This window comes from Penicillium expansum, assembly GCF_000769745.1.
Source record: "Penicillium expansum strain MD-8 chromosome Unknown contig84, whole genome shotgun sequence".
Lineage (NCBI taxonomy): Eukaryota > Fungi > Ascomycota > Eurotiomycetes > Eurotiales > Aspergillaceae > Penicillium > Penicillium expansum.
Window position 1 is genome coordinate 1 of NW_015971349.1, and position 24696 is coordinate 24696.

The 24696-nt window shown below is 48.6% G+C and overlaps 11 protein-coding genes across 11 annotated transcripts; 4 read left to right on the top strand and 7 right to left on the bottom strand.

Annotated features, from left to right (window-relative positions):
* Window positions 1–497: 497 nt before the first annotated feature.
* PEX2_030510 (glycoside hydrolase family 78 protein) lies at window positions 498–3263 on the bottom strand (the record flags this gene model as incomplete). The annotated part of the gene is made up of 1 exon (XM_016740326.1): window positions 498–3263. One exon carries the CDS (start codon window positions 3261–3263, stop codon window positions 498–500), a length of 2766 nt encoding a protein of 921 aa, XP_016597498.1.
* Window positions 3264–3829: 566 nt separating this feature from the next.
* On the bottom strand, window positions 3830–4242 carry PEX2_030520 (uncharacterized protein; the record flags this gene model as incomplete). Its single annotated transcript, XM_016740327.1, has 2 exons — window positions 3830–4147; window positions 4204–4242. 2 exons carry the CDS (start codon window positions 4240–4242, stop codon window positions 3830–3832), a joined length of 357 nt encoding a protein of 118 aa, XP_016597499.1.
* Window positions 4243–6318: 2076 nt separating this feature from the next.
* On the top strand, window positions 6319–8185 carry PEX2_030530 (glycoside hydrolase family 13 protein; the record flags this gene model as incomplete). The annotated part of the gene is made up of 3 exons (XM_016740328.1): window positions 6319–6790; window positions 6849–7608; window positions 7669–8185. The coding sequence occupies 3 exons, from the start codon at window positions 6319–6321 to the stop codon at window positions 8183–8185; spliced, it is 1749 nt and encodes a 582-aa protein (XP_016597500.1).
* Window positions 8186–8497: 312 nt separating this feature from the next.
* PEX2_030540 (molybdopterin synthase catalytic subunit) lies at window positions 8498–9037 on the top strand (the record flags this gene model as incomplete). The annotated part of the gene is made up of 1 exon (XM_016740329.1): window positions 8498–9037. The coding sequence occupies one exon, from the start codon at window positions 8498–8500 to the stop codon at window positions 9035–9037; it is 540 nt and encodes a 179-aa protein (XP_016597501.1).
* A 301-nt stretch (window positions 9038–9338) lies between these two features.
* Window positions 9339–10428, bottom strand: PEX2_030550 (SCO family protein; the record flags this gene model as incomplete). The annotated part of the gene is made up of 3 exons (XM_016740330.1): window positions 9339–9460; window positions 9525–9849; window positions 9955–10428. 3 exons carry the CDS (start codon window positions 10426–10428, stop codon window positions 9339–9341), a joined length of 921 nt encoding a protein of 306 aa, XP_016597502.1.
* A 982-nt stretch (window positions 10429–11410) lies between these two features.
* PEX2_030560 (putative phosphatidylglycerol specific phospholipase C) lies at window positions 11411–12855 on the bottom strand (the record flags this gene model as incomplete). Its single annotated transcript, XM_016740331.1, has 2 exons — window positions 11411–12214; window positions 12271–12855. The coding sequence occupies 2 exons, from the start codon at window positions 12853–12855 to the stop codon at window positions 11411–11413; spliced, it is 1389 nt and encodes a 462-aa protein (XP_016597503.1).
* A 758-nt stretch (window positions 12856–13613) lies between these two features.
* PEX2_030570 (putative FAD binding monooxygenase) lies at window positions 13614–15191 on the bottom strand (the record flags this gene model as incomplete). The annotated part of the gene is made up of 1 exon (XM_016740332.1): window positions 13614–15191. One exon carries the CDS (start codon window positions 15189–15191, stop codon window positions 13614–13616), a length of 1578 nt encoding a protein of 525 aa, XP_016597504.1.
* A 405-nt stretch (window positions 15192–15596) lies between these two features.
* PEX2_030580 (fungal specific transcription factor domain-containing protein) lies at window positions 15597–17699 on the bottom strand (the record flags this gene model as incomplete). The annotated part of the gene is made up of 3 exons (XM_016740333.1): window positions 15597–16808; window positions 16872–17333; window positions 17520–17699. The coding sequence occupies 3 exons, from the start codon at window positions 17697–17699 to the stop codon at window positions 15597–15599; spliced, it is 1854 nt and encodes a 617-aa protein (XP_016597505.1).
* An 880-nt stretch (window positions 17700–18579) lies between these two features.
* PEX2_030590 (uncharacterized protein) lies at window positions 18580–19563 on the top strand (the record flags this gene model as incomplete). Its single annotated transcript, XM_016740334.1, has 1 exon — window positions 18580–19563. The coding sequence occupies one exon, from the start codon at window positions 18580–18582 to the stop codon at window positions 19561–19563; it is 984 nt and encodes a 327-aa protein (XP_016597506.1).
* A 676-nt stretch (window positions 19564–20239) lies between these two features.
* PEX2_030600 (fungal specific transcription factor domain-containing protein) lies at window positions 20240–22784 on the top strand (the record flags this gene model as incomplete). The annotated part of the gene is made up of 7 exons (XM_016740335.1): window positions 20240–20248; window positions 20461–20521; window positions 20580–21077; window positions 21126–21442; window positions 21507–21926; window positions 21978–22231; window positions 22292–22784. 7 exons carry the CDS (start codon window positions 20240–20242, stop codon window positions 22782–22784), a joined length of 2052 nt encoding a protein of 683 aa, XP_016597507.1.
* Window positions 22785–23123: 339 nt separating this feature from the next.
* Window positions 23124–24331, bottom strand: PEX2_030610 (t-SNARE syntaxin; the record flags this gene model as incomplete). Its single annotated transcript, XM_016740336.1, has 4 exons — window positions 23124–23156; window positions 23213–23785; window positions 23841–24022; window positions 24073–24331. The coding sequence occupies 4 exons, from the start codon at window positions 24329–24331 to the stop codon at window positions 23124–23126; spliced, it is 1047 nt and encodes a 348-aa protein (XP_016597508.1).
* Window positions 24332–24696: the final 365 nt, after the last annotated feature.

Genomic DNA, 24696 nt, shown 5'->3' on the forward strand with positions numbered 1-24696 from the left:
GGGGGGGTGATGGCGGCGCTAAAAAGAAGTGGGGATTGTCGCAGGACCCCCATCGATAGCCCATCATAGCCCATAACCCACTGCTGGTTGGGCCTTGGGCCCCCATTTATGGGCTTGAGGAACGCTGGTAATTGGGGACTTGCATGGCTTATGGCCTTCCCCGTACCTGAATATGAATGGTACATATTAACTATCACTGTTGTTCTAAAACAAGAATGAGAACATCTAAATGTAGAGACTGAAAGAATTAATAAGGTGTAATATATATGACAGGTGAGTGTAATAGACAAGCAGGTGTAAACACAATCACAACGGAGTCTTCAATGAAAAAAGTCACTCATCACTATCTAAGCTCTTCGAAGAGGCCCAAGACCGATTTTTCGAGCTGCAACAAATGCACTCAGCTATTCGCTTTATTTTGAATTTGAATATTGGGGTAGCTTTTACTTCAGTGCGTATCTCAAACCAAGTCATGCATGTGAACATTCTGTATATACTCAAGCAATGCTCTCAGGCTCAGGTTTCCGCATAATGGGAATAATCGGCCTTGGAGGCCACCCATGGCAATGGCTACTTGCGTTCCATTCACACGAGAATTGATAATATCCAGATCCAATCCATATCCCATCCCGCTTTATATCAAGTGCACGGGGTTTCTCCCGGGCCTTCTCACTTGGTAATATAACCAACGCACATGAATTCGGAGGTATCAACAGCTCCAACTTGAATTGATCATCCTCGGGATAAATCCTCCATCGACATTCCAATCGTCCATACGGTGTTTCATACGCAGCCTCGGCCGAGTCAATAGTACCCCCTGGAATTGGTTCAACTCGGATTTCCTTCCACCCTGGCGAAATAGGACTGATACCCGCAACACTTGAGTGTAGCCAGTTGATGATTGAGCCCAACGCATAGTGGTTGAAGCTGGTCATCTCTCCTGGATTGATTGATCCGTCCGGAAGCATACTATCCCATCGTTCCCACATAGTCGTTGCTCCCATGGTGATAGGATACATCCACGATGGCCGGCCTTTCTCTAGCAACATGCGGTAGGCGACTTGGTGATGGCCCGATTTCGTAAGCGCGTGGGTAATAATCGGAGTGCCGGCAAATCCGGTCGCCACTCGGAACTTGGCTAGTCTAACCAGGTCGACTAAACGGGCACCAGCTGCCACAGCTTGATCAGGGGTCGAATGAAGATCAAACATAATCGCAAGACTGAGAGCGGTCTGAGTATCTCCGACTATCAAACCTGACTCCGCGATATACTTCGCTTGGAATTTGGTCTTGAGTTGGCTGGAGTCTGATTGGAAGCGTGTGGCATCGCCTGTCTCTCCAAGAGCGTTGCTGATTTTAGCCATTGTACTAGTCACATGTACGAGATATGCGTCTGCCACCAGGGTCCCGTTTGTGCGAGCATCACCTGGCTCAAATGGGGGAGCGGTGGGATCCAGCCAATCCCCTAATTGCCAAAGCTCAGCATCCCACAGGCCGTCTGGGCCCCTTCGAATGCCTCGGTCAATCCATGCCAGCATACTAGGATACTGTCGACGAAGGATATCCATGTCTCCATATGAACGGTAGAGATCCCAGGGTGTCAAAATGACCACATCGTCCCAAATGGCTTGTGGGAGATGCGGCCACAACTCCTCACTAATGACATTTGGGACAACAAAAGGAGGGATGAAGCCGTCACCATCTAGAAGTTGCTCGGCGGCCACATCTTTGAGCCAATCTCCTAACATCCCGGCAGTGTTGTAAAGGAAGTTGGCAGAAGGACAGAAGATTTGGATATCACCGGTCCATCCAAGACGCTCATCCCGCTGGGGACAATCAGTCGGAATAGACAGGAAGTTGCCGCGCATACTCCACAAAGCATTGTTATGTAGCTGGTTGACCATCGGGTGAGAGCATGAGAACCAGCCAGTGCGGGCCATATCTGTGTGTAATACCAGTGCGGTTACGTTGATCATCAATGAGGGATCTTGATCTGTCCAACCATCGACTTGAACATATCGAAATCCATGAAAGGTATATTTGGGTGACCAGTCTTGGATTTCAGTCCCGGCAGAGATGATTACATCTTTACATTCTGCGTGTCGTAACGGCCGAGTTCCAATTTCTTCATGTTCCAGGACCTCTGCATGGGTCAAGGTAACATGGCTACCCGACGGTTTGTTCAAGGAGCGGATGCGCACCCTACCGACCAGGTTTTGACCGAAGTCAATCACCGTCTTCCCCGAAGGTGTTTGCAGGACCTTCACTGGGTTTCTCTCCTCGGTCACCCGAACTGGTGGCGCATCTGGAGCAACCAGGGCGGCAGTCGGGAAGGCCAACTCTTGGACCGACATCCAGGAGGCTGCTCCGTTGTTCTCCGGAGCTGGTACGTTCCAATCGTGGTCCTCCTCGCGCGCATCATACACTTCGCCGTCATATATCTCACTCTTGATGATGGCACTTGGGCAACAGACCCATGTCGAGTCGGTTACCACAGAAAGATCCGGCCCATCATTCTGCGGCTGAACTTCAAGCTGTGCAAGCACAGCAAGACGATCCCCATATAGCTGTCGGCGTCCCCCAAGGAATCCAAGTCGTGTCGCATACCATCCTTCGCCGACCTCTACTGCAATGACATTGGGTCCATTCAAGTTGAGGAGAGGTACAACATCATACACTTGGTAATTCAAACGATGTCGGTAACTTGTCCAGCCTGGAGCCATGCATTGATCCCCTACCTCGTGGCCATTGATGAAGGCTCGATATACGCCTAGGCTGGTGATGTATAGGCGTGCCTGATTGATTGGCCCATCGCCGACGTGAAACTCTTTTCTAAATCTCACTGGCCGTAGAGAGCTGTCTGGTGTTCGGGGTGTCGGGCTCGCGATAGGAATAGCAATCCAATCATCGCGGGTGAGCAATGCGCACTCAACAGTAGTCCACGAGGACCAGCTTGTTGGCTCACTCTGAGACTGTCCGTCTGAAGTCCCATATGATCGAACTCGAACCTGGGCACTTTCGCGCGATTTCAGCGGTTCGCTTGGCCAGGGGACCAACACGGAGTCATCTCCTGTCACTTGGTAGGTCTCGATTGGTCTTGAGGTTCGCGAAATCTGAATCTCATAGGCAATTTGTTTCCATTCTTTCACACTAGTGTCGGATGGGGTCAAAAATCGCCAGGATAGCCGCGGGGTGGCGACTCCAATCCCGAAGCCGGATGAATGCTGCTCGACAGATGGAGCTGTGATGATCGGGTAGGCCATCACAGTAAAGACAAATGGTTTCCGCTGGTAAAATGAAATCCTTCACGGGTACAGCTAGGAAACCCCCATCTTTATAATTCTCATATGTCGGCCTTCGGTGCGAACACCCATGGGCTTTGCCGGAATACATTATAACGAAGCCCCGAGAGGTACTGTTTCCGATCGCCAAGTTATGGCTTGTTCAGACTATGCTGTATAAGCCCCGGCGGTGTTTTCAGTATCTGATTGGTGTATTGCCGCCATCCCCAAATATCCCCGCATTCCAGGGACATGGCCTGCTATTGCGAAGGTTGGTGTCTGTTTCTTTCCCCTCGAGGATGCTACAATTTGTCGGTTCCATCCTCCAAAAAGTCACTTTCAACGTGGGTATAGTAATTATAGGATACTTTCTCGCCGAGATAGTTTTTGATATTCTCCTGGAATTTGTGCCCATCTACATTGCCAAGACCTCGCTTCCACGGCATCGATGATTACTGCTTTGCAATGATTCTCCGTTTCAAGTCATTTGTATTCGCGGATTAGATGGAATTGGGATTCAATTTAGATTAACTTTGATAGCTATAAACTCATTCAAGTAGCCAATCAATCGCGTGATTGACAAGAGCGTCGTTGGTCACTTGTTGATCATGTAGCAAATTGGACAAATCACCCATCTCAGAATCACTCTCCATATTGTTAACAAGTACAGGCGTACTATTTTCTACAGATATATCGAGCGCGTTGGTACTCTCTGGGTCCAAACCAGAGGGTTGTAACGTGGATATTTGACGCTCGGAGAGGTAAGAAGAGTGCTCGGTCAAAAATCGGGCCATCCAATTATCAAGCAAAAAAGGGTCTGAGATTGAATCCCGGCAGGAATTCTGGAAATTTCGCAAGCGTGCTATCTATTAATGTGATCAGTCGTATTTCCATAGGATAAATTGGGGGGGAATGGACCTACAGATTGGTCGACCACAGGCCAATATGATTTAATTTCCATTAAGTATTTGAAGTTTGATAGTAGCCATTCTCGTGCCATGGAAGGTAATTCAGGACTACCACTGAAGAGTAGAGTATGAAGATGAACACATGAGCTGATTACAGCGATATGCCCGTAGATGAAACAGTTCAAATCACAACCTTCGATGTCTGTGCTATGCCGTAAGATTTCGGATATTATATTTGCACTTTGTTTGCATTGGATGGCGTTTTGTATCAGCTTTATAGTGTGTTGATCCCTCCGTGCGTCGAGAAAAGGGAAAAATAGCATTTGGCGAAAGTGGTGGTAGCCAATGTGCATTGCTAAGAAAGTCCGACCAAGCCGTTGCTTGACAGAGGACATGATGTTGTCCGTAGTATATCTTAGACTCGGAGGCAAACTTTCCTCCCATTGATCAAGACGGCCTTCAAGTACAGCCGCCTCCTGGCAATAATTATCAAAAGAAACCAAGCCTTGACTCATCCGTCGCAGTAGCACACTGGTCTTGTTGAATATGTCAAGTGTCTTCGCCATGTGAGCCCACATAGTGTATGGGGATGAAGGCGAACGAGGAGCTTTTTCCAGTTCTAGATCGAGACTCTGGAAAGCCATATCATCAAATTCGAGAATATCGATTTTTCGGCCTTGATTGAACGAGACAGGCTCGATTGATATATCTATTGCCGACCAATCACTAGCAATATTCACGGAAAGCCATGTGCGGCGGTATTCCTCTTGATAGATGGGGCTGTCATCCTTGGGCACACCCCAGAGCGACAAGGTTTCTGCGTGTAACCTAGCGAGCCCGATATACACATGCTTTGCTTTCGTATCACCTTCCCCGCCGTAGTAGTAGCCAATCAAGACCAGGCCTTGCATTGATTCCAGGCTTGGGATGATGATAGACTGTTGAGCGAGACGCACAGCCTCGGATATGTAAATGTTTCCCCGTGAGCCACGAGCAATGCCATGGAAGACAGGGTTATCGGAAAACCTAGCAGCAAGTGCACACATGGCATAAACGTGTATCATGGATGCCGTGCCCTCATTTAACTGGTGCATAAATCTTGCTTCGTGGATCATGGTATGAACGACATTGTGGACGAAGCGAAAGTACAGGAGAACTAGATCATGGAACACCTCCCGATTGGTTTGTATTGACATCTCTTGGGGACCGTTTGACAGGCTGGAGACGAAATGAGGATCATCCAAACCGCACGAAATAGAGAGAGACCGGCAAAGTTTGCATCCGCGCCCATCACCCAATGGACTACATCGTCTTTTGCGCATGCTAACATTTCATACTTAGCATCACATAGATGATAGATGAGACATCACTTCACCTACCGACAGTTGACGCAGGCTCCAGCTCTTGCTCTCTTGGCATAGTTTTGGGCCATCATGTCAGAGGTAGAGGAAATAGCAGCCAATCAGTTCGCGGGGCCCTTAGCTCTCAGTGGGTGCCATATTGGAAGGGGATAGGACAAATGAAAGCCAGATTGTCCATCGGCGTCTTTCTCGGCGTCTTTCTCGGCGCTGCCTGGGCCCACGGTTATGCTGACTAAGTCCAACCTTGGAAGATAACAGGACGAAAATAACACTTCCCAGTCCAGGAAATGCAATAACATTCGGTCCGTGGGACGATATCACTAGATTATTGTCGAGCTACTTGTTTCAATGAATTTGATATTCTATGCCTAGGGATTTGATATCTGTTAGATAAATCTGAAACATCGCCCACCAAGAACCCCAACCCAATTTCATCATCGTACCCATTATCATCCATGTGGAGACGATCCACAGCATCGTGTGGCTTCTGATTCAACAGATGCAGCTCCATTTCAAAGTACGGCTCACCCCTAGTAATCTCGGGCCGACATATCAACAGCTGAGAGCCCCCGACTATTGCCCGCATCTGCCCCGCGGTGGGATAAACATGAGCGATTGACCATGGTCCAAGTGTCCTTCCCAACACAGCTTTCACAGCGAATAACATAATATATAGCCAGTGGTGCTTCTGAATCTTAAATTTTTTCTTATTTCCTCTCCGAATATCCTAATATCCTCTCCAAATTGCCATCCGCATCTCAAACTGCCATGGCTACGCCTGGAAAGTCCAACCACCGTGCCTGGTGGAAAGAAAGCTCCGTGTATCAAATCTGGCCTGCTTCCTTCAAGGATTCAAATGACGATGGTATTGGCGATATCCCCGGTATCATCTCCGAGTTGGACTACATCAAGAACCTCGCCGTCGATATCGTTTGGTTGTGTCCATCGTACAAATCCCCGCAGGTGGACATGGGCTATGATATTTCCGACTACTACAGCATCGCCGATGAGTATGGCACAGTTGAAGATGTCGAGAAGTTGATTGCCGGGTGCCACCAGCGCGGTATGAAACTCCTCATGGATCTGGTCGTCAACCACACTAGCGATCAGCATGAATGGTTCAAACAGTCGCGCAGCTCCAAGGATAACGAGTACCGTAACTGGTATGTCTGGAAGCCGGCGAAGTATGATGAGCAGGGCAATCGCCAGCCTCCCAACAACTGGGTTTCTCATTTCCAGGGTATGTGGTTCTATTCTCATCAGGTAGTGAACTCCATCTAACCTATAATCTACTCTAGGAAGCGTCTGGCAATGGGACGAACTGACCCAAGAATACTACCTACACCTATACGCGGTCGAACAACCCGACCTCAACTGGGAACACCCGCCCGTCCGCAAGGCAGTGCACGATATCATGCGATTCTGGCTAGATAAGGGCTGTGACGGATTCCGCATGGATGTGATCAACTTCATTAGCAAGGAGCAGAGCTTCCCCGATGGACCCATCAAAGACCCGCGGACTCCCTGGCAGTGGGGCGACAAGTGGTACGCCAACGGCCCACGCTTGCATGAATACCTCGCGGATCTTGGCAAGATTCTCAAGGAGTACAATGCCTTTAGTGTGGGTGAGATGCCGTTCGTCGCCGACGAGAAAGAGGTGCTCCGTGCGGTTCAATTCGAGCGCAACGAACTCAACATGATCTTCAATTTCGAACATGTTGACATTGACCATGGCAAATACGATAAGTTTGAACCTGGTAGCTGGAAGCTCACAGATTTGAAGGATTTCTTTGAGCGTTGGCAGACGTTCATGTATACCAATGGTGGTTGGAATGCGCTCTACTGGGAGAATCATGACCAGCCGCGTTCTATTGATCGTTACACAAATGCCAGTGAGGAGTATCGCCTGGTCGCGTCTAAGATGCTGGCCACTGCACTGGTATTGCAGGCTGGTACGCCGTTTGTTTACCAAGGACAAGAGCTGGGAACAAGAAATGTGCCCAAAACATGGGGGATCGAAGAATACAAAGACATTGATTGTCTAAACCACTGGAAAAGGTAAAATCCCACTCTCCTAGTTGGACTTGCGGATATTGGCTAAATATATGTGCTCTATAGAATCCCCAAGGACGACACCGCTGCCCAAGCAATTGCTCTGCAAGAATATCAGAAGAAGTCACGCGACAACGGACGCACTCCAGTCCAGTGGTCAGCTGCTGAGAATGCCGGTTTCACTGGACCTGGTGTCAAGCCCTGGATGTCTGTGAACACCGATTATGTGCTGGTCAATGCCGAGGCCGAAGTCAAAGATCCCAACTCAACATACCATTACTGGGCGACTGTGCTGAAATTGCGCAAGAAGTACCTTGATATCTTCGTGTACGGCGATTTCACACTTCTGGACAAACCAAATCAGGAGGTCTTTGCGTACACTCGCCAGTATGAAGACCAAAAAGCCCTGGTTGTGTGTCACTGGACAGAGAAGACTCTAGAGTGGGATGCCGCCAGCAACGGTATCACTGGCGTGAAGCAGGTCTTGCTCGACACTTATGAGGGTGTTGAGGAGGCTTCCCAGCGCTTCTCTGGTGGAAAGTGGACACTTCGGCCGTATGAGGCTGTTGTATTGCTCCTGTGATATATATATATAGATGAGATCTGAGGTTGGGCACAGGCCACTTCCTCCATACATTGTACCTAGACTATTTTTTGCAATGAAGAAACGTGAACAAAACACCACACAGTAGAAACAGAGTCATAGAACCAATACAAACCCTTAATATCCAAAGCTGCCAACTCCCACAAGCGGTGCTTTCCGCGGATCGGAGCTCTTATCAACCGATCCCCGCAGCAGATAAGCATCGAGGGGGAACAGCCACAACTCCAACAACTTTCAACATTCCAAAGAGCCCAATTCTCTCGAACAATTGACACTCTCAAATCCAACAAAATGAGTTCCTCAGAACCAGCTCCCCTCCCGGCCCATCTCGACCCAAAAACATACCCACGCACCCACCACGATGCAGCACAAAACATCCACCTAACACTAACCTACGAAACCCTGGACGCAAACACCGCTCTATCACAAACATCCTCCCCGGCCGCAGGTGCCAACATCCTCTTCCTCGGCACGACGCGCGATACCTTCGAAGGCCGCTCCGTCTCACAGCTCAGCTACACAGCCTACCCACCTCTAGCGCTGAAGACGCTAGCGGGGATCGCGGAGGCCGCTGTAAAGACGCATAAGCTCGCGGGAGTGAGTATTGCGCACAGACTAGGCACTGTGCCGATTGGAGAGGCTTCTATTGCTATTGCTGTTAGTGCGGGTCATCGGGGTGCGGCGTGGAGGGCTGGCGAGGAGGTGCTCGAGGCTTGTAAAGAGAAGGCAGAGATTTGGAAGAGGGAGGAGTTTGTTGATGGGGGGATGGAGTGGAGGGCTAATGCGGATCGGGATGCTGAGGGGAGGGTTTTGGGGTCCGAGGGTGTTTAGGGATATGATGGTGTTTGGGTCGGGGTTTTATTTGGTTGTGGTTTGGTGAACTTGGATGGTTGGTGATTTTCTTGCAAGTGGACTGTGGGTAATGCTGATGGTTTCTTTTACAGATGTCACTCAAAAAGTTTTGGTTCCTGGGCCTCTATATTTGCCTAGTTTGGCCGGGACACCCCGAGTATACCAGCACGAGGACGAAAAAAAGGGAGCATTTGGAACGCGGTTCCGGCAAGAGTAGGGTATTCAGATACTCAAATGACTATATTGTACAATTTCCATACATACACCTAGCGCAAGACTCTTACTCGGTCTTGAGTGGTCTTCCCTCTCTCTTCCAGTCATTGATGTGCTCCAGGATCACCTTGGATGCAGACTCGGGGGTATCCTGGCGACCGATACACTCAACGAAGTCATTGTCGGGATCTATGATAAACAGTTAGCACACTGAAACTCGATACCTAGGTTATAGCGCCATCAGCCCACTCACCCATCAGGTAGAAGTAGATACTGTGATCCACGAGGTAATCCTCGCCGGGCTTCACATCCTTAGGGGTACTGAAGTACACACGGTACTGCTTGCACACGTTCTTGACCTGCTCATACGTGCCAGTGAGGCCGACAATGCCGGTGTGGAACTCCTTCAGGTACTCGCGCAGCACCTCAGGCGTATCACGGACGGGATCGCAAGTAATGAAAACGGGCATGAAGAGCTTCTCGTCGCCGGTAGCGGCCTTGACCTTCTCGATGATCTCGGCCATCTTGTCTAGCTCATCGGGGCAGATATCGGGGCAGTGAGTGAAGCCGAAGTAGACCTGTGGAAATAAAACGAGATTGTGTTAGCAAGTACAGTTTCAGTTCCAATTCCAGCATATCATATCCATTGGATCTCTCCTGCTCCATTGCTCGGGGTAACTCACGAAGCTGTATTTGCCCTTCAGGTCCTCCGCCGTAAACTCGTTTCCGTCAAGATCCTTCAACACGAACGGACCGCCAACCTTGGGCTTGCCAACACCCTTGCTCATCTCCGTCATGCGCTTACGCTCAAGACGGGCCTTCTCAACACGGAAGTAGAGCATCATACCGGCGCCGGTCAGCACGAAGAGCAGCGCGGCCTTCCACGAGAATGGGCCAGTCGAGTTGCGCTGGCGCATCTGGCCCATTGTCTTGGGGCCTGCTCGGAAGGCGGAGGTTGAAAAGTTGTTCCGTGTGGAGATCATGGTGCGCAGGCTTTGGTCGCATCGTGGGCGCTGTGCTTGGGTGTAGGCTCGGCATTGTGATGCGGTGTTGTTTCGGAGGAGAGGGAGGATGCGTTGTGTTGGGGCGGATTCGATGGCAATATTGCGGGTGGCCCGGGTCAAAAGCCCACTTGCCAATCGCATGGGAGAAGGCATTTTGATTGTTGTGAAGCTGTGGTTGGGGAGATCTCGGAGGGATGGTTGATTATCAATTGCCAACTCCGGGCGGAATTCGAGAATCTCCAGATCGACACCTCAATTAAGTTTAGGGTGTCTGCCTCAGGCGCCAGTTGTACGCTTCGTGCATATGACGTTCTACTGGGTTTGTTTCCTACAATAAAATAACCTACACTCTACATTTATTTACCAAAGTGCTGCAATGGAAATCCAACACATCAATTAACAAGGATATATGCGCATACAATGCCAATTGATTCTACCAGGCAGAATCGCCTCTACATCAACTAGAAGACCCACTATGAAGGAGAAAAACAGCCAAAATAAAAGAGCAGAAAGAGCAGAAAGATAACGACGGCTGCATAATGAATGCCCGCGAACGGAATTTATTTCTAATCAATCGCCCTAGACCACTCGGTCGAACCGCCTATTGTATAGAGAAGTGGCCAACATTGGCATCAAATGCCAAGGACTCAATGTACGGAAGGGGCATCTCCACGTCCAATACTCCCATGCTGCAAGTGACATTGTCTCCCAGAGATATTTGGAGGCCTGGTGCAAGCTGGTTGTGGTTCTGGGGTGTAACTCGACCGCTAATTTGTGAAGGGCCAAAGTACCGATCAAGATCTAGGAGCTGGTTCCTGCTGAAGTGTCATAACAGGGTATACTTAAGAAGACTTATCTGTGCAACTTGTGCTTTTCACCGCGATCTATCCAAGATGTATAGATATTTAGTAAGACACCCGAAAAGAAGTTCAAAAAAACAAACTGTATAGTATTTGATTATTTAATAATTGTAACGTTTAAACATCATATCAAACCAACCGCTTAAGCAAGCTGAAGGCTGGTGGGAAATCCCTGACAAACCAATAAACTCTATAGAAATGGAAAGGATAACGAGTAACAAGCTTGGACCATTTGTGTATATCACATCAAGCCAGCACCACTTTCGAGGAGGCTCTTAGATAGCATCGGCGAAAGTGTGGGGGTTCTTGAGAGTCTTGGGAGCAGTGCGCTTGGTAGGACCAATGAGGTGATCAAAGGCAGGGGACTGCTCGACACGAGGGCTCAGATCCTTAAGGTCCCACAAGTAACCGAGAGTCTTCAGCACGGAGGTAGCAGAGTATGGAGAAGACTGGCCGGTGACGGGGTTGGTACCGTAGCCCTCAACGTGACCCTTGGGGGCATAAGCAGACAGCAACCAGGTAGGGATACGGCCACCGAGACGGTCGAAGCTGAAAGTGTATGAACTGCCATCGTGGGCGGTCTCGGTGTAGGTCTTGTTATCGGTGCGGACGGCAAGAGGGGGAGCGACGTGGTCGAAGAATCCACCGGTCTCATCGAAGGTGACGAGGAAAAGGGTCTTCTCCCATTGAGGACCGGTGCGGACGGCATCGTAGATCTGCTTCAGGAAAACCTCACCGAAGGAGACGTTTCCGGAGGGGTGCATGGAGTTGGTGTTCAGGCCGCAGCAGGAGGGGTTGATGTAGGACAGCTGGGGGAGGAGGCCCAGGTAGGCGTCCTGGTAGAAGTTCTCGAGCGGGACGACGTTGCTCTTGGCGTTTTGGGCGGTCCAGTTGAAGAACAGGGAATCGGGAAGGAAGGCACCGTTGGTGCCGTCGTAGTTGAGCCACGAGATGCCCTTCTCGGAGGCGACCTCGAAAATGCTGGTGGTCGGGATGGCGGAGACATCGAAGTCTTCATCGTTCTTACCGTGGCCATCGGTGACACCGGAGACGGCGCACAGACGGTTGGGGTTGGTGGGCTAGTTGATGGTCAGTCTGATATCTTTGACTGTTTTGCAACGCGGATGGTACTTACACCAGGGACACATGAGTGCCAGTTGTTGAAGGTAGTAAACTCATCAACCATGTCAACAATAGTGGGGATCTGACTCTCAGAGTAGAAGCCCATGACCTCATCGGTTGCGCGCTGGGCGGAGATCTTGGGGTGCTGGAGAATTTGGCGGTTGACGAAGCCCGACAGGTTGGGGATCAAAGAGCCATTGGCAATAGCTTCATTGTCGGGGTTGTAAGTTCCATAGAGCTCAAAGTTGGTACCAGTAAGCGAGTGGTCGGGGTCATTGAGAACCGAGTCGTAGTTCTTGGACTGGGTGGACCACTTCGTGCTCTTGGGGTTGGCAATATCCTCCAGGTTGTAGAAAGGACCATTGTTGACGACATTGTCCAGACCCTTCTTCTTAATACCACCCAGAATGTTGTCGAATCCACGATTTTCCAAGAGAATCCAGACAACATTCTCGATCTTGTCCTTCAGGTTGGCAACGGACTCTGGTGAGCCAGACTTGTAGCCGAAGGGCTCGTTGGCACTTTTGCTGTTGTCCACGGCCGCACCCAGGGCGCTGCCGGAGAGACCAAGCAAGGAAATGAGAGCGGTAGTCTTCATCGTGCCAGTAAATGATGTGGTAGAGAGAGTTGGACTGAGTTGAGTACGAAGATCATTTCCTCGGTCATCGCAAGGCTTTTATATATTTGCTCCATGCATGCCATATGCATTAGTAGATATTTTGGCGTTTGCGGTATGTACATGCTGAAATTAGACGCCATGGCAAATGAAAAGCGGCCGTCTCTGCCACATGTTCAGTCTCTGGGCTTTCAGCGGCCGATCAACGACCTGTTGACAGTAAGCGAGCACGCCTTAGAAAGCCCTATGGAGGGTGGGGTTGAGATAGTTCGGATGCTATCGGACCGATTCTAATGTACAGGATTCTAGTTATTAATTCTCGTGTAGAGATTGGATGCAAAGAGAGACATTGGAAGATTCCTGGGAAGGCATGGAAGTATAGGTGGGGCCTCATAAATCCACTTGTGGTTGAGCTACCATGGTTAGCCCCACAGGTACACCAATCAAATCATCCGCCAACGGGCTTTAATCTGTGCCAAGTCACCAATCACGCTCCGTTCCTTTCGCATGCCGAGGCGTGTGCAAGCCATGTGGCTCCCATATCCAATGTGCACACTGTCATTTGGAGTAATTTGAGTCGGAAAAGCACTCTACTTTCCGCCTCCTAAACGGGAAATTAACGGCAAAATGCGGCATTCGACAATGCACGTGGGCTAAAAAGGGAAAAATAACGATGATCGAAATTGGGAGGTGATAATGAACAGGGTGGATAACTCTGATTCTGGGTAATATTCCAAAGCCTAGTCTCTACCCAGGGAAAACCCCCGAGTAGCAAAGTACTCGTCCAGGCTCTCAACAGAGGAGCCCTCAAAAATGCCTGCAATATACTGATCAGGTCGCAGCAAGTAGACAGCATTCTTGACAAGTCCGACTTTGCCGTATTGATCGTGCCAATGGAAAACAAAAACCTTCACTTTCATCTCCCGGGCCCACTTCTCAAGTTCCGGCACAGACTCTCCGTAGATATGGAGCTGCCAAGAAACATCTCGCAAGGTCGAAAAATTGTCCACCTCGTTGATTTCAACCCACGGAAGACGGTCGCCAGGCTGCACGGTCCCTTCGCCAGTCTGACAAAGAGTGCTGCCCCTATAGTTGCAAATGAGCTGAGAAGCCCCCCGGAAGATTCTGGTTCGGGTAAAATCGAATTTCAAAAGGAGGGGCACAAGGTATGGAATCAGCCAATTTCGAAGAATATGCGGGAAGAATCCTTTCGAAGTCAATGTCGTAAACCCCGTGTCCGTCGACTTGACTATCATCATAGCAAATGAGCGGCGCTCGGACTCATATGATTCCAACAGTTGGTGTTTTGCTTCTTCGGTCATGTCTGTTTGTTTGAGGGCCGTTGCTAGCTTCCACGCTAAGTTGATCGAGTCCATGATGCCGGTGTTCATGCCCTGCCCGCCAACCGGGCTATGGATGTGAGCCGCATCCCCAACAAGGAACGCTCGGTTGCTGCGGAATTTGTCGGCCACACGGTGGTGACTGCGGTAGGTGGAGAACCAGTTGACTTTTGTGATGTCGATATCCATCACTTGCATGATTTGCGGTCGAACGTCATCGAATGTGATCTGATGCTCATGTTCTGACGATTCATGATTGTCATCGTCGTCGTTGGTCGGCATTATGATGCCAACTAATCGTGCATGACCTGTTTTGTTGTACGGGACTACCAGGTTGAAAGTGTCGTTGGTGAACACCACGTTCCCTTCGCCGTTGAAATGCTTGTCGCTTTTGCCTTCGACGTCGGCAATATAGAACAGCGGTTTGTATGTTTCGCCCTCGAATTTGGCACCAATCCCGTGGCGAACAGCTGAATGTGCTCCATCACAACCAACTATGTATGACGCCTCATGTGTGGTTGAGCTCTCAGCGCTCTCGTTAAACAGAGTAGCAGTGATGCTTGACCCATGGTCCACAAAGCCTTGCAACTTTGACCCTCGTTCAACATGGATCCCTACGTCATTCAGTCGCTTTTCAAGCATTCTTTCATGGTCGTCTTGCGGTACACTTAGCATGAACGGGTATGGAGTCAACTCGCGGCCAAAGTCTTCTAGTGAAATGTGTGCTTTGTGCTCCGTGTGTACCCAGAGATTTGTCGACGGCAGCTTGTACCCGAGTGCCAGCAAGTCTTCGGTCAATCCAAGTTGTCTATACATCTCGACTATACGGGCATGAACAACTATCGCTCTTGAGTTTTTCGCCGGACCCTCTGCCTGGTCAAAAATGTGGACATTGACACCTTGGTGGTGGAGCCACAGAGCAAGGACGAGGCCAGTTGGGCCTGCGCCGACAATAAGAACATCCGTTTTGGGTTTCATCTTTGGGACGATCTTCGGAGTGAGGGTATGTAGGTTGAATCAATATATCAAGGGATGGATATGGTGATCAAAAGACGATTGAAGGTAGGAAATTGGTGGTCATATCCAAACAGCGCCGGGCGGAACCGATTTTAAATAAAATTTCGACCAGGCAGGTACCATCGCTCTGCCAGGAAATAAACCTCTAAAAGAATGTTGATCTATCACTACTCGGCTGGTTAGTCGCCGACCCCGAGGATCATGGACTCCAAGACAGCTAAACGGCATCGGAGTGTCGCGTGCCGATCAGCGCGAGGCTCTCCAACGATGTTGGGGTATACTAGATTTCGACCACGATAATTTCTGTCAGACCTTTTGATTTGCTACGAATGGTGGGTCAACGAATTTGAGGAACTCATTTTTAGGTCACGACAGATATGTTGCATCATCTGTAAAAGATCCTTGGAAGTTACTGAGAAGATTGTCCCATTCATTCCAATCCTGCGGGCTATCACCAAGCAGGAAACCAAAGTTCTCGGCCTCCAGTCCAAGTTGTGAACTAGAACGGTCGTGTCTCGGTTGATCTTGTAGCCTAGTTACACGCTCGCCGGTTGTGAAGTTTTCATCTTCGTGTTGCGGGCTGGAAATTCCCTCCGCATTGGCTAGCAAAGATGCAACGATGGTTGGACAAGGCGTTGGTGTGCGGTCATTGAGATTACACTCTTCAATGTACGTCTTCCAGGCCTTGACAATTAAATTTTGAATAGCCATGTGAAGAGGCGTTGGGCCGTTCTTGTTCATCGACTTGATATGTCCAGAGTACACATTTCCAATCAGTTGCCAGACTTTGCTCTTCTCTTCAGAATCAGTCCGGTGCCGCATTTCCGAGAGCATGAATATTATGGCATCCCACGGCATATGATTCACCATGTGCCATGAGTATTTCCGTACAATTGGATTGTTTTGTGCGTAGTCAGCATATTCTGTCATCTTGAGGGAATTCTCAAAGATGACGTCTTTCTCTGGTTGGGGGATGCGAGTGTTGGGATCCTGGTATTGACGAGGATGGTGTGCCATTAGCCGTGTATAGTATATAGCCGAGCGCGCCATCATTGCCGTTGCCATGTGTAGCGGGAGGGATTTATCGCAGTGCCGGAGGAATTTATCTTCCATGTGTGCTTCAAGTTCATCAATAGTCTTGTCCTTGTCCTTCAAGGACATTGATGACGATGACAAGAAGGCCCATGGCCCATTATTAGAACTCTCAACCTGGTTTGACAACCGAAGGAGCCATTTTCCAAATGCACTCCGAGCCAGAACAAACATCATTTCTGTCGGCCCTGGCTTCTCACAGGCTGGCTCGGTCATGCGAGGATCAAGATCGCTATCATTTGCATTCATTGGTGGTTGGACATCAATTGTGGCTGGTAGCGGCGTTGATGCTACACCGCAGAACTGTGCAGATGTGGCATCTATGATCACGAGTTGGAACCAGATGCGACGGCGCATCTCAGTTTCGAATACCGAAAGTCCATATGCAGACCCGTCGCGGTGAATCCCAATTCGTTGAGCGATTCTTACTGCAATACCACATAATGTCCAGATAGTATGTGGATCAGAGAACGAACGCATGCAGAGCTACCGAAACATCGTTAATCGTTAAAGGGGATTAGAGATCTCGTTGAAGGAAGGTGAACACACTAGGTAGAGCATAAACGCCTGGAGAACCACTGAGCTTGATGTGCGAAGAAGCGATGCATTCTTGAAAGCGAGTTGGGCTCCTCGTCTGCACTTTGATAGGAGGGCTTTCTTGCTTTCTCCGAAAGATTTTTCGACATCTTCTGCTTGCAAGGAAACCAATGCTATGCAGTATATCGCGAACATCAATGCTTCGATCTCCCGGCTCACTTTTCCCAGATCACTCATGGCGTCCAAAATCTGTTGTTGCACAGTTGGAGCATGTATAATTTTGGTGAGTGGGTTCACATTCTCGAGAAACGCCTGCCACAACTTGAAGATATTCAGGGGGCTTGGGTGGAGATCCGTAAGAACGTCTCTGGTTGCAGATGTCGAGAGTATCGCATAATCGTCGCTCACATCGTGAGCAATGTTATCGGTACTATTATCCGATCCATCGCCTAATACGTCTGCTGCATTTGGGAGCTAGGGAAGATGGTCAGAATTGACAGCAGGCGGGAGTAAGAAAATACTAACCTCATTGCTGACACTCGTCCAAAGATTGCTATTGTTCAAGTCAGAACTATGATATCAGGCGAAATTTAGCGAAAGCAACTCACTTGTCCAGATAGATGGAGTTGCCACCTTTCATGATCATCTTCCCAGACCCACTTTTCCCTCCTTCAGGCCGTTGCTCTCCCCTAGTATTGCGATGCTGAGGGGTTGAAGGATGTCCATCAAATCCAGTGCTGCGTCTAAGATGCTTTCCCCGTTCTTGAGATATACTCCCATTGGTTTCTCGGTCCCTTTTGCGACGAGGAGGTGGCGGAGGACGGTAGATACACTCCACATTCGCCTTTGCGCAATTTGAGCAGCGGGTATATGGGTCTTGTCTATCGCATTTGACCTTCCGGTTGTGACAAACCACACATGCAAACGATGTGGGTTGTTTTGATGGCGAGTCTATTGCCCGCCCACCATTCAAGGAGCTATTTAGACTAGCCATTGCTGTAGCACACTCTTTGGGAAACAACCCATCTAGGTATAACTGGCTTGCATGCTTTGATTAAGCAATTTTATCTCTGGTGGCATTGAGGAGAGGAAAGGACCCGGATCGGAAAGGCAGAAGTCGGAGTCTTGGTATTATGATGCCTTGAATATAAGGCACCAAGTCTGCGACATCATCCTAATCTCGGTTGTCTCACATTGTGTACTTCGATTGGCTTGTCTTTTCTCCACTCTTATTGCTTGATTTCCGGTTGGCATTCTTTAAATTTCACATTTTCACTCAAAGTATCCGACTGTGTTTGTGCAGTGCTCTATTTGGTGTCATTCCTGCGTCTCTACAGTGAGCACAGTCGAAAAACAACTGGAGCGACTTCATTCGAATATTTCTATCACCATTTATCTTATTTACGGGTTATTTTCATGTCGAAGACCCCAAAAGTACATGTCAAAGGATATTTCAAATAATTCGTCAAATGTATGAGCCATAATGCATTTCCTCAATCGAGTCAAAACAGTCCTTCGGAAAGGTAGACGGGACACGACGTCAGCTGAGCCTAAAGCTTCGGGGTGGAAGCGACTCCCATCTCATGTCTTTGTTGCGATCCTGGCTTCCTGCGATCTGAAGGATATTGGCTCTTTGTCTCTTTCCTGTCGAGCACTCCACGACCGGGTTTCCAAGCTGGAATATGCCATCGCATGGGCATATATTCAACTCCGGAAACATATGCATGATCAAAGCCATTGCATCAATGATGCCCTGTCGCCGGGTGATGATATTGCCTTCATATCCGAGCTATTCCCTCCCCCTCCCCCTGAATATAGTACAGACATGCCTCACGACAACGCGGAATATTCCCTGGGATATCTCGGCGATTTAAAGCGATGTTGGAATACTTGCATTCGACTCTCCTACCACCTGGCAGATCATGTGGTTGAACATCATCTGGAGACCGATTCAAATGCTCAGCCTTTGTGGTCATCTTCCAAGACAGAGAAAGAAGTTGTCTACAGCAAAGCCGTTGCTTCGCTCCAGGCCAAGCTTTTGTATCCGATGTATGGCCCCACTAGGTTTTGTTTAAATTTTTTTTTGGAAGGGCACTTACACGAATATAGAGCCTACGCGGTATTATTCTTAGAATCGGCTGCATCTTCTGGCTCTGACCCTAATCACTCAGGTCATCACCACAAAAATATGGCTTGTTCTATTGAAAGACAGCAATCCATTCTTCGAAATGCGCCTTTTGACGATACACTTATATTTTTGTCGACCCACCACTGCATGCAGCTTCTATTTTCGACGGTCCAGCGCTTGATGGAACCGGAAATTGCTCATTCCACCACCGAAAGCTGGATTAGTCTCCTTCTCACCACTTCAACCATGGAAAGAATCGTCGGCTTCTTTGTTTCTATCGCGAAGGATGACCAAAGAAAACAAAAAAGCGATCATGATTCTACGTGGTCCCATAAAAAGGAGTTTTTGTGGGCGATGCGACGGGATTTGAACGAGTACATGGCGTCTTTCAGTGATCACGGCGAACAAGTACTCCACGAGCCCAAACTCAACCATATATGGTTCCAAGCAGCATACAATGAGATGGACCGACGAGGGGCTATTCCGCATACTGTTGAGGATTCAGAAGTGCATGTTCTCCATGGGTCTGTTGTGAAATTGGAATGTAAACACTGTTATGATTGTTATGATGAATGATAGCTCAGTGCAATCATTCGGCAATCGGTTGTGACTTCTAAAAATAGTTCAAATCAATTTGTTTTTGAATGGACCTTCAATACAAATAGTAAATGAAACACCAATCGTCTTCTTGTATGCAAATAGAAAAAGGCCTTGTATACAGCCTTGTATACAGGGCTTCCAAGAAACAAACGTAGTTCTCCACTATCATTCTGCCAGTAATTTGTCATTTATCGCTGTATTGAATTGTAAGATCTTATACTGTACATCCCGTCCATCTTCCTCAATCACTTCTTGCACCCGCCGCAGCATTGATCATACTAGGCTTTCTAGAATACCAACTGGTAATATGTCCCATCATTGTTGTATATTACATATAAGATTATGATTTCGAGAGTCAGAGGGGCATCGGTCCGATGCATATTCTTTCAGCCAGTTTCAGAGGTTCTCCTGTAATGTATAGTAATAACAGGGGCGGTGTATAATTTAATTGATAGGCGGTGAAAAAGAACTACGTTTGTTTCTTGGTAGCCCTGTACATAAGGCTCCGCACTAAACTGCTTTCGTTCGGTTCCCGGAAGTTCGGGCGCCGATCATACGACAACGGACTTCACCAAGACTCCTTTCTCTTCCCTTGGAATACCTGATTAATATGCTTTGATTCCGAAATTCCGTTGGAAAACCCGAAGCCAAGATGTCTGCGGTAAGTGTGCTAGATAATAGCATTGCGAAAGACATGCTGTTTCTGCAACATGTATGTAGCTCAGCTAACTAATCAATTACCAGTGCGATCTATGTCATACTCGGAAGGTATAACCATTCGTCTCTCGTATTTGATGCTTTGACGTGCCGATGCTCATCTTGAGTCATTGTAGGTGAAATGCGATCGTCAGGATCCTTGCATGAACTGTACAGACGCAGGCGCAGAATGTCTTCGCGATCGCCAGGCACGAGTCCATAGACCGCGCGTATCTCGGTACGTGTAATTCACGTTGCATGTCTTCGGGATCAACAGCTGAACTTTCCAAGATTAGAAAAATTAACCCAGAGATTGGCGAAGCTAGAAGAGTCAAGCAGTAAAGAAGCAACATACTTTCCAACAAAGTATTACGCCGCTAGCAGCGCATCTTCGTCGCCTTCGGCCAACCTGACAAGTACTACTGAATCGCTCAACGACAAACAGAAGCGATATCGAGCATATGAACCGCATGATACGGCTACCCTGCAGCCACCACCAAGTAAGCACCGCAAGTCTCAGACTGTGGCGCAACAAAATGTTCACCAGGCACATTCTCCTGGCTCAACACATCATGCCAGTGAGGCTATAGAGTACATTGAGCATGAGCTCCAATGCAACCCTGCTCTATCCAAAGATAGACGCACTGCACTTGAATCAGCGCGCAAGTTTGTCAGTCAGCTGTCCAATCCGACTCTAAATTTTGAGGAGACTGCGACCATGCCTGATATGGATGTCCAAGAAAACCTGGAGCCCCCTACTCTTACACCGGAACTGCTTTTCATGATGCTACCTGGTAAGTTACCGACAATCGGGCAGGTGTCAGCGATGCTAATTATTGTAGGACCCGATACTAAAACACACTGCCAGGGAACAATCAACTGGCCTGATCACATCTCCGACAAAGTTCTAGAGCAAATGGGGCTTGCAATTATCGAGGGCACAGAATGTGAGCAAGTTCTCCAGCATTACCGAATCAACGTCTGGGTTAAGGCCATGGGTTGTATATCAAAAATGGCGCCTCTGATTACGAGCGAGCCTTTGAGGAATCATTTCCGGTCACTCAGAAAGAGCTATGAGGTCGCTGCCATAGATATTTTGAATCAGATTCCGCTGGCAGCTGAACCTAGCCTGATTTTGCTTCAATCGGTTATGTCTGCAGTAAGTTTCTTTTGTCTATTTTGTGTGGCTCCATATACATCAACTCATTTCTGACTCACGACAGTCCCGTTTGATGCGGTATTTAGGAAACATGACACGCAGCTGGATGTTGACAGCACTAGCCTCGAGGATGATTGTTTCCTTGAACTACCACAATATCACAGATGCCAATCCTCGAACTGAGATAGAGGAAAGCATTCATGCCTGTGTCTACACATGCTTTTACTTTGACAAAACCCTCAGCCTATTACTTCTCCGACCACAGTCTCTACCGAGTCTAAAACTTAAACCAACCCAGTTGATCCACATCGATCCCGATCTGCCAACATATGCCATGATGACAGGCATAGTGGAGTATTCAGAGTTGAAGAGTACTGTACTGAACGTCTTGCTTGAAAGCAAGACAATGGGAGACACGGAGAAGGCCAATATTCTGTCTGATCTTGTGGCGCGGGCACACATAATCCACTCCAATTCGCAAATGGTAAGAGATATCGAGGATCCACCAGCAAACAATCACTAATCCAACTTTCAGACTCGGCGTCGCCAAGAACAGCAATTCCCGCAATCGTGGAGCCATCTGCGGCGCGAGTGGCTATCGATGGACTTCAACTACTACTCTGTTCTCACAACAATCATCCAAGCCCGCTCCTCAGTACTCAAGTCCCGCTTGGTTTGCGAGAATTGTCTATACACTGCCCGGGAAGCCCTCACCACTCTCCGAGCTTTACAGGAAGCATTCTCGACCCGCGCCAATTCTATCGACCCATATCCATACTTTCTTACCTGGTATGATATAGCCATCTCTCAATACCTTATACGGTTATATCTAATGACATTTTGGAACAGGACAATGCTGCTATTCCCGCTAGCACCGTTTTTCGTCCTATTTTGCAATGTGATCGCAACATCAAATGAGGAAGACTTCAATATGATCAAAAACATCACCGACGAACTACATCAATTCGCGGAGGCGAATGCCTCGATTGGCAGGCTGTGTAAGCTATTCTCCAAATTCCTAGACCTATGTGCGCCTTTGGTGAAAGGAAATCCCGAACATTCCCGTTCAGAACATCCAGCAGCTGCACTCTCTGATACGGAAACGGCTGGAAACACCGAGGGCCAGATGGCATCCCACACAGATATATTTGACCGTGCTGTCGATGCCGATCAGGCTTTGGTCAGTCTTAGGGGTGCAGAATCCACTAGAGGAGAGCCCAATGCACCACCGTCTGTGGAGGGATGGGATGACAGTCTTGTGTGGGAACTGTTCAATAATCAGCCCTCGTTAGGGTGGGCGGAGTCAGAACTATGGAATGTAATGACGCAGTTTGATGCATAAATAGATAGAATGATAGTACTCGCTTCGAGATGTTTTTAAAGCGGTTCATGATTATCCATGACCTCGGTTGATTGAATTCGAATGGTACATGAGGTGTATTTACGCATGTGGCTCTTGAGGACACAGTCCCAGGCAACAAAGACCAAAAAGCAATGGGAAAAAAATGAAAAGGAAGATAAAGAGCGTGATGGTTTAGACATCCCAGAGTCTAGCCAGAGAGTAAAAAGACATGGAAATGCTCAGCGAGTGCGGATATGCAGAAGGGCCATGATCTGTCAAAATCACACGGGCCAGGTATTATAATACAGTATGAAAAAAAAGGGGCGGATCTCATCTCTATCACGAAATCAAGACCCAGAGAAGGAAGAAGATCTATAACGGTCATTAGTTGGATGTGCAGGAAAGAAATTCAACATGAGTGAACGTACCATCAGAATACCAAACATTTTGGCAATCAGCCAGCGATTCCCGGACACGCGCGTCCAATACTTCATTAGTTCTCTCTGCGCTCCCTGGACGTTATCGACCACATCTTCGGTATTGGCATCTATGCGCTGAATCATTTCTGACTGCTCGCTGACCATCTGCGCCAGCTGACCAAAAATGCCACCTAATTCGCTGATGGTTCGCTCAATAGCTTCGATGGCTTCGCCTCGAGCTTGAACATATGTGTTACTCGATTCTCCTTCTTCCATTACCATCAGCTGTTGGTCTGATTGGAATGACGGACGCCCTAAGGGTGAAGGGTTTGACGGCTCGAGGGTCAAAAGGTCGGAGGAGTTGCCTTGATATCCGGGCTGAGGTGTTCGTCGTCCCGAGGTGTTATACAGAGGCGAGTCTGAGCGCTGTGCGTCGAGGGCGCTGTGTGATTTCGAAGATACCGAGGAGACGAAATTCTCAGTTCGTGTTCGGGATGCTTGAATATTCTTGGTTCGGACTTCGAGCACCTCTTTGAAACTAGCACCTACATCGGCCAGCTTTCCCTGCAGCATGACAACAACCTGAAATAGGTAATCAGCGACTGTGTCCGTGCGCAACGTTTCATGTCTCACTCACATTGTCATTGTGTTCTCCTTCCTGGTCTGTCTTCGAGCGAGTCGATTTGGGGTGTTGCGCATGGGTGAGCGCCTGCAACGAAGCGATGTTTTGGTTCAGGGCGGCAAGGTCTTGCTTGATCACGTATGTCAATTCGGAGATTTCGACAGGTCGGTCATCGAAGAGTGTTTTCCGTTTCGCCACTATTTCCTGGTTAGATTTCTGGCATTTCAAGCAATGTGACCATACTCACATTCAGCCAATCGCTGCAATTTGGCCATTGTTCCAGTAATCCCCCTTCCGATATCTCGCGCCCGTCGCGCGAACTCCGATCTTGCCGCCTTCGCCTCCTGTGCGGCCCCCTGGGGCGACGCATCGGCCTGTCGCCTTTGCGCATCAGTCAACAAAGCCTGACGCTGTGAACCAACTTTCGATGTCCCTAGGCGCTTCTGGGCGTGGCCCAAGATAGCGCTGAACTCGCTGGTCCGGTCTTGTATCGACGGGCCGGTCATTTTGCGATATGGGAGGGATGTGAAGCGAGAATGGGAAACAAGTAGCTATAGTCTTCAAATTTCAAGGAGCGGCAGTATTGAGAAGCAAATGTAAACTAACGTCGACAAAGGTTGAATTCGGTCTTGAAACTGGAGTGTGATTCTATCTGCAATCGATAAGGGGGCGAGGTGAAGACGTGTCCGCTTGCAGGTAGCTCCGAGGTTACAACGTCGTGACTTGACTTCAGGAACAAAACAAAGAGAGATAAACTCCGTACAATCAAGTAAGAAGATGGAAGGGTTCAACAGTCAACAGTCAACATTCAACAGTCAAGGTCAATCTCATTAAACCCCGTTGGTCCACGTTACTAAATCGGAAACGTGCC